Here is a 12,871-nt window from a genome sequence, read left to right as displayed (position 1 = left end):
GACAAAACTCCTGATCAGGTCCATGGTCCAACAATAAAAATAGTAAAATCGTTGGCGACGAGGTGAAACTATGTTGTCGAGATAGTCTGGACGGTTCAGTCGACGTCAATCGATGGCCGGTCGACTATGTGTGGACACACCTTTACTGTGATCAGTGGTCATTACTTTTCTCTTTCTCTGTCTATTGTCTCTACTTTAATCCGTTGAGACAAATCTTGAGTGCTTTTAGCCCTCCTAATCCAGGATTAACACCGATTTTTCTTTACTGAAACTTCGAAACTTTATCTTTCTTAGAAAGAAAATGGATTCTTTCTTGCTTTTGTTACTATGAGAACCTTTGAATGTTTTTATCCTCAGATATAGAGTCTTTTGATATTAAAATCAATCTTTACATTGTTGTCATATACAACAAATGATGGTGCTACCTTTTGTACCTATGTTTTCCGCAAAAGAAAACTGTAGGTGTAGGTTTGTACCTTCCTCTTAAGATCTTTATTGATTTATCCTATACGATGACTTTTACGATTTGACCGAATTTGAACCTTTCCTAATTATACACACATGACATAGTCTAGGAATGTCCCCAGCATATTCCACATAGACGTGTGAAGTATGAGGCAATATGTTTGTAGAACTGAATATTCTACAAGTTTGTCGAATTAGGATGGCTATATGGTTGATATTATTGAATTCAAATTGACGTGAGGTAGTGGCGAGGTGTTAGTATGGTTTGCACTTATCCTACTTTCTGTGGGTCGAGGTCAGTCTTTGCTTCCTTAACAGAAACATCTACGTGTTTAAGACTATCAGTTTGTCTAGGTATTAGGGTCAAGTGAATTGGAGCCTTTAGGCACATTTGTCAAGGGTAAAAGGCCTTCTATGGTCTCGGGATCAGATTTGCTGATGAAAATTTGCTCTTAAAATCAAATTTACTGATACTTTCTGTATACGTGAGTCTTGGACTTACGGTATTGAAAGGATTAGGGGTTTGAGGCTTTCTGGAGTCCTAGAAGGTATCTGTGCTCGAATTACAATCAATCCTGTGAAATTTTGTAATGAAACAATAAGTCGAAATAAATTAGGTCTTCCATCAAAGTGATCTAAAGCTCACGACTCCCCGACATATCGCGACTGCACAAAATTTTCCTTTCCATTATTCACTTTCCGCCCTTCTTCTTCAAAACAGAAATCCCTATGTGGATTTCGTAATTCAATTTCCAACGTAAAGCAATTTCCTTCCTTTCAATAATAACTAATGCCCTTTCTCACGGACTTGGCGTTTTAAAAGCCCTTGAAAGTATTTGGGTTTTAAAAGCTCTTGAACGTCGAGAAACAGGTCTCCTTCCATGTCCTAATAAATGTATTTACATATTTACAGACAATATCGAAGCGAAAATGAATATGTTGTGTCTGTAGAGTAAAGACGTAAGAGACTACAGACACGAAACGGCTTGCGAAGAATTAAATTGCAACATGTACGTACAAATTTGCATACAACATAATCAAATTAAATTGCTTCTGAACTGATTGCGATGAAAATGTCAGGGGATTAGTAAATGTCTGATTAAAATTGCTAAAAAACATCTTCGTCTATACCTTGTACTCTTGTTAATCTTGTCTTCTTCTGCTTCTTCGTCATCTTCTGCAGAAAGTGAAGTGTCAGATGGAGTTGCCAGTTGCCAAGCATTTTCTAGGATTTGTCACTTATTTTGCTTGTAGAAAATTTTTTTCCTCAAAAACAAAAAATGAGGAGAAATTAAATTGACCTACCAGATGTGTCAGATACAGTTGCTAGTTTGCCAGACCTTTTATAGAAAAAAAAACTTTGGAAATTTATTTTGCCCCATTTGCTTTTGTAGAATTCCTCTCTTCAAAACCCTTCTAAAGAGGAAAAGTATTTCAAATCCACTCTCTAATTCTACATATGTGTCAAGGCCCAACTAACATGGATTTAACCCGTTGAATAGAATACATTGATTTCGTTCGTTGAATGTGTTGGTTTAACCCGTTGAAACATGGGTCTTGCCTATTTACTTCCCAATCAATCAACAATATTAATCTAAGTAAACTATCCCCCCAAATATTCAGAGTACACCTGACTACGTTTTGACAGAGCTTTTGTTGGCTAAGGTTTCGCATACTCGTATACATTTCCAAATGTTGTTTCAATCCAAATAAGCCCCCCTCTGTTCTCTCTGTACCCCCGCAATATTTCCGAGTTCCCTTCTCTATAACTCTTCGAACTTCCCTTCTGCTCTCCTATAACTCTTTTTTCTAGTTACTATATCCTTTATCTATTCCTTCGATTCCCTTCTCTACTCTTTTCTTTCATTCTTCTTTCCAAATCCCAACTTGACCATTCTTTCCGTCTCTTCTAACTCTTTTTTCTAGTTACTATATCCTTTATCTATTCCTTCGATTCCCTTCTCTACTCTTTTCTTTCATTCTTCTTTCCAAATCCCACTTGAGTTAAATATAGAAATCTTTGAATTGAATTCGCCTTCTTCTTCTTCTCCTCCTTCTTCTTTTTCTTTTTGTTCTTTCCGTCTCTTCCCCCCACGATTCTTCTAATTCTCTTCCCCATGTGTCTTTCCGTATTCTTAGTCTGTTTACTTCATATTCCTTAGATCTTTCTTCTTTTTATCTTTTCTCTGTTCTATTCTTTCCAAATTTCACTTCACCATTCCTTCCTATTTGTCAATCTGTTCCTTTGTAGGGTCCCTGTCATGGGATTTCCCGGTAGTTTGTAAGAAAAAGTTTTCTTAGTTCCTTTTTCTCTTCTTCCGTACGCTTTTGTCTCCCTTTTGGTCTTGTCTTCATTCCTGTCTTTTGAATATTCCTTACTCTGTTTGGTCTGTTTTGTTCTTTCTTCTCTAGGTCCATTCTATGGTTCTTTACTTCATTGTTCTCTTCTTCTTTTGCTTTCTCCTTCTCTTCTTTCTTCATTACTTCTTTCGCCTCTCTTCCCTGACCTTTCTTCTGCATTTGCTTCTTGTTCCTCTTTTCTCTTCTCTTCTTGCGTCCTTCTTCCTTTCCTTGTTTCTCGTTTCTCTGATTAATGTTTACGGTATTGAAAGGATTAGGGGTTTGAGGCTTTCTGGAGGCCTGGAAGCTATCTGTGCTCAAAGCATAACCATACTAATATCATCATATCTATTGACCAATGGCGTTGCAGTACCGTTAACAGCTGGTGATCGATATACAGGGTGATCCGAATTTTCGTTTTGTTTGATAAAGCTTTGTTATAGGTTGGTCCCCATTAGATCTTTAGTTGGTACCCCATTAGATCTTTTGTGGCTTTAATGACGGGGATGTTTATCGTCACTGTACGTTTATTACTGCGGTCTTTAGCTTTAGTGACGGGGGTTTCACCCTCTATTTGACAAGTTACGCGTCTCCTCATACCTCTCTCAACCTAAGTTGGGCCGAAAAAGTCAGCAGTACGCGATTGACCGGAACGTTAACGTTGCTTAACTTCAGTGATCCATTGGGAACTTATTCAGAAGTACGGTAGCGCTCCGCCCCGCCAAATCAAAAAAGCTTAACAGTACATTCTACGCTCTACGGGTTATCGCCGCTTCGCGCCGCAATCATATAAATGTAGCTGAATATAAAATTGAAGATATGAACTGTACCTTTAGCCTTTACCTTACCTCTTGGATTTCCTTTTAACGTTTTCAATTTTCTTTAATTTTCCTCATTCCTTCTTCTTGCCTCTCCTTTCCTTCTTCTTGCCTCTAAGTGTATTCCCTTTCTCCCCTCTTTCTCTCTCTCCCTCTCTTTATTTCCTCCTACTCTCTCTCTCTTTCGTTCTCCCTTTCCATCTCTGCCTCTCTTTCTCATCTCCTCCTCTTTCTCCCTTACGCGGATTACCATTTTGTGAGGAGTTTATTATATTTATTTACAAAATTTTCTAATACGTCTTTTTAGTGGGGATATCGCGTGCTCCCTTCACTCCAATGGGGGAGGCTCGGGTAACAGGTTGGGTGGAAGAGTACAGGACCTAACAGAAGAGCAGATGCCTTGTTTGTCCTTCTATCCTGTTGGGATAGAATTAGGTACTCTCTCTCATTCTAGTTGATCAAAGTCTTAGAAATTCCAAAGTTGTTTTTTATTTCTATAGCTTGATACCTTCCAAATGGGATTGCATTGCATTATTGTTCCAAGAATTAGGTGAGTTTGTTTTTTCACCTATTTCATCACAAGCCACCACCATGATTTCTCTATTATGGTCTGACTAAGTTTTGACAGAGCTTTTGTTGGCTAAGGTTTCGCATACTCGTATACATTTCCAAATGTTGTTTCAATCCAAATAAGCCCCCTCTGTTCTCTCTGTACCCCCACAATATTTCCGAGTTCCCTTCTCTATAACTCTTCGAATTTCCCTTCTGCTCTCCTATAACTCCTTTTTCTAGTTACTATATCCTTTATCTATTCCTTCGATTCCCTTCTTTACTCTTTTCTTTCATTCTTTTTTCCAAATCCCACTTTGATTTTCTAATACGTCTTTTTAGTGGGGATATCGCGTGCTCCCTTCACTCCAATGGGGGAGGCTCGGGTAACAGGTTGGGTGGAAGAGTGCAAGACCTAACAGAAGAGCAGATGCCTTGTTTGTCCTTCTATCCTGTTGGGATCGAATTAGGTACTCTCTCTCATTCTAGTTGATCAAAGTCTTAGAAATTCCAAAGTCGTTTAAGGTACATATGTTGACAGACTTACATCTTTTGGTGTTATTTCTATAGCTTGATAGCTTCCAAATGGGATTGCATTGCATTATTGTTCAAAGAATTAGGTGAGTTTGTTTTTTCACCTATTTCATCACAAGCCACCATCATGATTTCTCTATTATGGTCTGACTACGTTTTGACAGAGCTTTTGTTGGCTAAGGTTTCGCATACTCGTATACATTTCCAAAATAATGTTGTTTCAATCCAAATAAGCCCCCTCTGTTCTCTCTGTACCCCCGCAATATTTCCGAGTTCCCTTCTCTATAACTCTTCGAACTTCCCTTCTGCTCTCCTATAACTCTTTTTTCTAGTTACTATATCCTTTATCTATTCCTTCGATTCCCTTCTTTACTCTTTTCTTTCATTCTTTTTTCCAAATCCCACTTTGCCATTCTTTCCGTCTCTTCCCCCCACGATTCTTCTAATTCTCTTCCCCATGTGTCTTTCCGTATTCTTAGTCTGTTTACTTTATATTCCTTAGATCTTTCTTCTTTTTATCTTTTCTCTGTTCTATTCTTTCCAAATTTCACTTTACCATTCCTTCCTATTTGTCAATCTGTCCCTTTATAGGGTCCCTGTCATGGGATTTCCCGGTGGTTTGTAAGAAAAAGTTTTCTTAGTTCCTTTTTCTCTTCTTCCGTACGCTTTTGTCTCCCTTTTCGTCTTGTCTTCATTCCTTTTGAATATTCTTTACTCTGCTTGTTCTGTTTTGTTCCTTCTTCTCCAGGTCCATTCTATGGTTCTTTACTTCATTATTCTCTTCTTCATTTGCTTTCTCCTTCTCTTCTTTCTTCATTCCTTCTTTCGCCTCTCTTCCCTGACCTTTCTTCTGCATTTGTTTCTTGTTCCTCTTTTCTCTTCTCTTCTTGCGTCCTTCTTCCTTTCCTTGTTTCTCGTTTCTCTGATTAATGTCCATACGTCTCATTTTCTCGTGTGATTAATGCTTTGGTTTTCATTCCCATTGGAGAGGAAGGGCGTCTTGTTTTTGATATTTGAAAAGATATTGGCTTCCCAGCACTGCAGCGCCCAGAATCGGCGCCAATAATTATGTTGTTGAGAGTATACAATGTTGACTATTGTAGACATTCGCGAAATTCTTGGAAGGAGAAATGTCTGAAGATATTTATGAGTGTCTGTTTCTAAGTATTTTTTGTCTGTGATGTACATATTTTGACATCTTGACTAGTTTTTGTTCTGGACAAAAGGGTTCCTCGCAAGGGCTCCAAAACTTCAAATGTTAAAAGATTTGTAAGTCTCCTGGGATCAAACAGGGGCCTTTCTGTTTGTTAGCCGACCAACGCTACCCAACACTCCCCTTAATCTCCAGCATGGGCCGAAAAATAATGGCCTATCTAACTTTTGGTTCTAAAATCCAAGACTAAGTATTTCTGCTTGCTAAAAACTCAACTTTTAAGTAAAATATGTAACTTTTATAGTTATTAGGAATTTTAACATTAGAAGGCACCTTTACCTACTCTATTGGTTACGATTACGATCCTGCGGTATTTTCACCAAAGTCTTTTATCTTTTCCTTCTCTTCTTTCTCTAATTTTCTCTGATTAATGTCCATACGTCTCATTTTCTCCTGTGATTAATGCTTTGGTTTTCATTCCCATTGGAGAGGAAGGGCGTCTTGTTTTTGATGGGTTTGAAAAGATATTGGCTTCCCACCACTGCAGTGCCCAGAATCGGCGCCAATATGTTGTTGAGAGTATACAATGTTGACTATTGTAGACATTCGCGAAATTCTTGGAAGGAGAAATGTCTGAAGATATTTATGAGTGTCTGTTTCTAAGTATTTTTTGTCTGTGATGTACATATTATTTTGACTTCTTGACTAGTTTCTGTTCTGGACAAAAGGGTTCCTCGCAAGGGCTCCAAAACTTCAGATGTTAAAAGATTTGTAAGTCTCTTGGGATCAAACAGGGGCCTTTCTGTTTATTAGCCGACCAACACTCCCCTTAATCTCGAGCATGGGCAGAAAAATAATGGCCTATCTAACTTTTGGTTCTAAAATCCAAGACTAAGTTTAGTATTTCTGCTTGCTAAAAACTCAACTTTTAAGTAAAATATGTAACTTTTATAGGTATTAAGAATTTTACCATTAGAAGGCACCTTTACCTACTCTATTGGTTACAATTACGATCCTGCGGTATTTTCACCTTTTATCTTTTCCTTCTCTTCTTTCTCTAATTTTCTTCTTCACTAGATTTCCATTCCCTCAACTACGCTTCCTACTTCCCTTTCTCTAGCTACTTCTCCCCTTTTCTTATACACTTCCTCCCTCTCTGGCTACTCTTTTCTCCCCCAAATCCCTCTACCACCCTCCCTTCATGGCTATTTTTCTCCCTCTAGTTCCCTATCCACTCTTCGGCCACCACAAAACGTACAAATGTAGGTTATGTAAATCAATTTTATTAGCTACTTCTCCCCTTTTCTTATACACTTCCTCCCTCTCTGGCTACTCTTTTCTCCCCCAAATCCCTCTACCACCCTCCCTTCATGGGTATTTTTCTCCCTCTAGTTCCCTACCCACTCTTTGGCCACCACAAAACGTACAAATGTAGGTTATGTAAATCAATTTTACGTGTTCTATTTTGTTTATATGTGTTTCTTGTATTCTATTTTGTTTTGAAATTCACGGACGGAGTTGCTTCGCTTAAAATAACGCCATTTCCATTAATTTTCAATTCAAATGCGCGACCTGCATAATACCTGACTACTTGCATCCATAATACGCACGGTGCATGACTGAAGTTACTTGCGCTGGTTCCAACGAAAGATGGCGGGTTTTGTTTCAATGGATTTTAGAACTTTAGAGGCGAATTTTCAGAACCGATTAAAGTCATAAGGATCAGGGACTATTCTCAAAAGCACTCTTTCAATTTTCAATCATGAAATTCCGTGTTTTGGTTGTGAAATTCGAACTTGCTCCCTTCCGTTTATCAGATATTAGACGAGTACTGCATCCGTTTTGAAAGAAATCATTTTTATTGATTTGTCCCCAAAGAAACATATTACTACCATGTCATGTGAGCTCACGTGAAGTGAGAGAAATGTGGCTGTCCTGAACGAAATTACCTACCTACTACAGGTATTATGAGAACTACATCTTTCCGACTCCCCATGAACTCATGTGACGTGATAGTAGTGTGTTTGTACCTTAATTCGTACAACAATTAACGGTTTACCTCCCTCGCAAACTGCCATCACTGGTTCAAACTAGTACCTTTACCAAGTTGGCATGTCAGGAATCATTAGTGACCGAAGTGCCTTATACGTGGTCTCCATAATGCCTCTGACACAATAGTCATGAACTGAATTTGTGTTACGACCTGTAGGCCATAGGCTGGTCAGAGCCTGGAGCCAGTGTTGTCTATAAATAGGTGGCTTGACTTTGCACCATTGATATCATACCGGGTGTAACTAAAAGTCTATTGATAGTATACCGAGTGTTACTAAAAGTCTATTGATAGTATACCGAGTGTAACTAAAAGTCTAAAGGTGTGCCTACACATAACACATAGTCGACCGGCCGTAGATGGACGTCGATAGATGTCGACTGAACCGTCCACACTGACTCGATAACATGGTTTCTCAACGTCGATCGATTATGTTTGGAAACAGCCTAAAGTTTTTCTTGCCAGCCTAGTTAGCTTGGTTGGTAGTTGGTAGCGCGTCTGCCTTGTAAGCGCTAGGCCGCGGGCTCGATTCCCGCCCGGGGCGGATTTTATCCTGATGGGATAATGTTCGTTCTCGGTACGGCTGGCTTTCTCCTATCCTGTCTTCGATTTCGGGACGATAAGACCTTAGCAGTTTCAGTTCCCTCTGTCAAACTTCGTCTTTGGACATTTTAGTTGTATTTTCCTTTTCTTGTAGAATTCCTCTCTTCAAAACCCTTCTAAAGAGGAAAAGTATTTCAAATCCACTCTCTAATTCTACATATGTGTCAAGGCCCAACATGGATTTAACCCGTAATAGAATACATTGATTTCGTTCGTTGAATGTGTTGATTTTACCCGTTGAAACATGGGTCTTGCCCATTTACTTCTCAATCAATCAACAATTTTATTAATCTAAGTAAACTATCCCCCCAAATATTCAGAGTACACGCTCTGCCTCCATAGACGGCACTGGTTCACCAATCATCATCAATACCATTATATCATCACCTCCTGTCCAAATTGGATTCGAATTTATGTTTCTCCATTTCTCGGTGATCTGCCAAATTTAATTAGTCCATCACAAGCGTCATTCTGGTAACATTAACGATATTCCTTTTCGGAATTTTCCCTCTTCTGAAACTCATTTCCCCCCCCCCCTTTCGGCGTGATAGCGCCTGTACTAAACCAAAGGAAAAAGAGGGAAAACGAGCTGCAAAAGAGTTGAATTTTCAGAAAAGAAAATATACCTAACTTAGGGAAACTAAATTCTGCCTTGGAAGGGGTCACTGCCTGGCACTGTACCATTTCCTCATTTCACATGGTGATTCTAGAAGTTCAATATTTTTTGTAAATTGATGATCTCTCCACTAGTCAGCTACTCGGTAGAAGTCCCTTAACAAGAAGCTACTCAATTTTCCTCATACTAGCAACCTCGGTTTCAAAAAAAAGGGTCGAAAAAACTTTGACCCTACCGTAAGTTGAACCCGAACCTCTTGCGTGCTGTGCTGATCATTAGGACAAGTCCAAGTGTGATGATGGTGACACTGATGACCACTAAAAGCTATAAATAGGTAATAGGCTACACTCGTCACTATAGGTACAGAGGTTGCTTGAGCTTTTAGAATCGCCTTGTGTGATTGACCCTGAAGAACCACTCTATTACTTCTGAAGTTTCATTGGTTTTGATTGGAAATACCCGAGAACAAAAATCCCGGAGTTTTTAGAAGAAAATTCCCCGCACCATAAGAAGAGCATTGAAGAAACTAGTTGCAGCCAGGGGAGATTAATGACCCTATTTACCTAGTATTAAAAAAAAAAGATTTATTTTTCTTTTTTAGTGAAAAAAGTGTTTTAAGTGACTAAAAGTGTTGAAGTGCTTTTTCATATCAAACATCATTTCATCGGTAAGTTCACAAAGCTCCCACAGATATCCTCTTTACCTTTTTCTCTTCCTAATATTACTGCCTTCCTTCAGTTAAGTCGTAAGAGTACACCCTCTGCCTCCATAGACGGCACTGGTTCACCAATCATCATCAATACCATTATATCATCACCTCCTGTCCAAATTGGATTCGAATTTATGTTTCTCCATTTCTCGGTGATCTGCCAAATTTAATTAGTCCATCACAAGCGTCATTCTGGTAACATAATAACGATATCATAACCATACTAATATCATCATATCTATTGACCAATGGCGTTGCAGTACCGTTAACAGCTGGTGATCGATATACAGGGTGATCCGAAATTTCGTTTTGTTTGATAAAGCTTTGTTATAAGTTGGTCCTCATTAGATCTTTAGTTGGTACCCCATTAGATCTTTTGTGGCTTTAATGACGGGGATGTTTATCGTCACTGTACGTTCATTACTGCGGTCTTTAGCTTTATGACGGGGGTTTCACCCTCCATTTCTTTACGCGTCTCCTCATACCTCTCTCAACCCAAGTTGGGCCGAAAAAGTCAGCAATACGCGATTGACCAGAACGTTAACGTTGCTTAACTTCAGTGATCCATTGGGAACTAATTCCGAAGTACGGTAGCGCTCCGACCCGCCAAGTCAAAAGACCTTAACAGTACATTCTACGCTCTATCTCGGAAGAAGAGATAAACTCTCCTTCCTTTCGTTCTAAACTTTTTCTTTTAGTTCTAATTATCCTAAAAAATCTTTCCTACTAACTTCGTCTAGGTCAGTCTGTGGCCAAGGCAAAAGCAATGTTTACGGATTTTGCTTGGGCCTTTAATACCATAACATACTAAGGTGTCACTAATTTTCCTCTAACACTTTTCTCCAATCCACCTTCCAATTAAAATCTTTCATACTAACTCCGTCAGTCTTTGGTCAAAACAAAATCCACGTTTATGGATTTTCCTCTGCCATTTAACGTCATACCATGTTATCAGAATTATCATCAATTTTCCTCTGACACTTGTCTCCAATCGTTCCAATTCTAATTCAACTGATATCTAACCACCATACTAACATACCCAATCTAGTCGCACCACAGGTCTCAGCCCCACTCTTTTCACTTTCAGGGCCCGATGGCGAGAGAACCGGACCATATTCAACACCCCCAACCCTCGCCTCATGAACGTGTCCCTTTTGAACAAGGTGGATAAACCCAAGCACACCACCCCCACCACCCCAGGGGCCCCTGAGAGGCGCAACAGTAAAGGATCCCCATCTAGGCAGCCTAGTTGTGCTTCATTCAGTGGTAAGTAAAACTGTTTTTTTTTTTTTTTTTTAAATTTCCACAGTGTCATTGTGGGATGTGGGGAATGGGGAAATGGAACATTGCCTGACATTGTACCATTTCCCTATTCCGCACCCTAACACTGTAAAATTTCCAAGAAGAAAATGGGGTGTAACTAAGGGCTGGTCCTTCAAAGGCCGTTTATTTATGTGTACACTGCACTTTGTCGATCGACATTGACTGGAAATTAGAAACCCATATAAAATAGGTCTCGATCAAAGGCCTTTGAAAAGTTTATGTATTCAAAGTATGGTTGTGTCTCAGGCCATGTAGATTGACCTCAGTCTAGACTGTAGACGTTTAGCTTGGGATTACACTTGCCCGTGATTTAGAAAATTAAATCAAGGGCACACAAGACACCCCTGTGTCACCTGTGTGACATTTACATACCTATGGTTTGAGGTTAAATTTTTGATCTCAGACTTGCATTTGTTGACATATTTACTATTTCGAATTGTTCTTGTTCCTAGTTTTGATTGATTGACCGACAAATCAACGTTCTGAATTCACAAAAAAGGAATCTAACAAGATCACAATCTTTTTCCATATCCACAAAACTATGAATCCAACAAGGTCACATTCTTTTCGTCATTCTAGCAAAAGCGCTCGCGTCGGCGGAACTCCGCAATCATCACGCCCACCATCCACCCCAGCAGCGCATTAGTCAGCACTCCGCCACGGACTCCCCTGCCCCCACTCCCACCCAGGAGAAGAACCCTATGGTCACCGTAGAAATCCAGAGCAACGCTTAGGCCCGTTTTTCTGGCAGCATCACCCTTTCTGCCTTTCTTTCCAAGACTTCTTATTTATTAGGTAAGTATACATAGCTAAGTAGATGTGTAGTTTATCTGTAGACCGCCTTCTTCGTAAGCGCTAGGTCCCGGGTTCCATTCAAGTGTCGTGTCTTGTAAAAAGACTAAAAAAGTTAACCAACGCAAAGTCATAAAAATTTCAATCAGCAGGTAAATTAGAAAAAATCTTATGATCGCCTAAAAATTGAACTGTGTATGCAATGTGCACAACATAAAAAAGTCTCTCAGCTGTTAGTTACAGTTACAGATCTGAATGAGAATAAGGTACCTACATTGAATAGTTGAATACCCCCGAGTCAATACTTTTGTTTATATGTGTTTCTTGTATTCTATTTTGTTTTGAAATTCACGGACGGAGTTGCTTCGCTTAAAATAACGCCATTTCCATTAATTTTCAATTCAAATGCGCGACCTGCATAATACCTGACTACTTGCATCCATAATACGCACGGTGCATGACTGAAGTTACTTGCGCTGGTTCCAACGAAAGATGGCGGGTTTTGTTTCAATGGATTTTAGAACTTTAGAGGCGAATTTTCAGAACCGATTAAAGTCATAAGGATCAGGGACTATTCTCAAAAGCACTATTTCAATTTTCAATAATGAAATTCCATGTTTTGGTTGTGAAATTCGAACTTGCTCCCTTCCGTTTATCAGATATTAGACGAGTACTGAATCCTGTCGACACGGGCTTTGAAAGAAATCATTTTTATTGATCTGTCCCCAAAGAAACATACTACTACCATGTCATGTGAGCTCACGTGAAGTGAGAGAAATGTGGCTGTTCTGAACGAAATTACCTACTACTTTTGTTTCAATGGATTTTAGAACTTTAGAGGCGAATTTTCAGAACCGATTAAAGTCATAAGGATCAGGGACTATTCTCAAAAGCACTCTTTCAATTTTCAATCATGAAA

General features: G+C 39.2%; 1 protein-coding gene across 1 annotated transcript in view; it reads left to right on the top strand.

Annotated features, from left to right (window-relative positions):
• LOC103514133 overlaps positions 1 to 11,939 on the top strand; it is a gene marked incomplete at its 5' end in the record, with an annotated part of 88,041 nt that extends 76,102 nt beyond the window's left edge. Inside the window, 2 exon segments of the mRNA XM_026827179.1 lie at positions 10,925 to 11,103; positions 11,740 to 11,939. Of these exon segments, the coding sequence (XP_026682980.1) occupies positions 10,925 to 11,103; positions 11,740 to 11,894 (334 nt within the window). The 3' untranslated portion in view covers positions 11,895 to 11,939.
• Positions 11,940 to 12,871: the final 932 nt, after the last annotated feature.

Source organism: Diaphorina citri, unplaced genomic scaffold, assembly GCF_000475195.1.
Source record: "Diaphorina citri unplaced genomic scaffold, Diaci psyllid genome assembly version 1.1 scaffold1087, whole genome shotgun sequence".
NCBI classification, from domain to species: Eukaryota; Metazoa; Arthropoda; class Insecta; order Hemiptera; family Psyllidae; genus Diaphorina; species Diaphorina citri.
The sequence above is the reverse complement of the archived record's forward strand: the minus strand, read 5'-3'. Positions and strand labels throughout refer to the sequence as shown.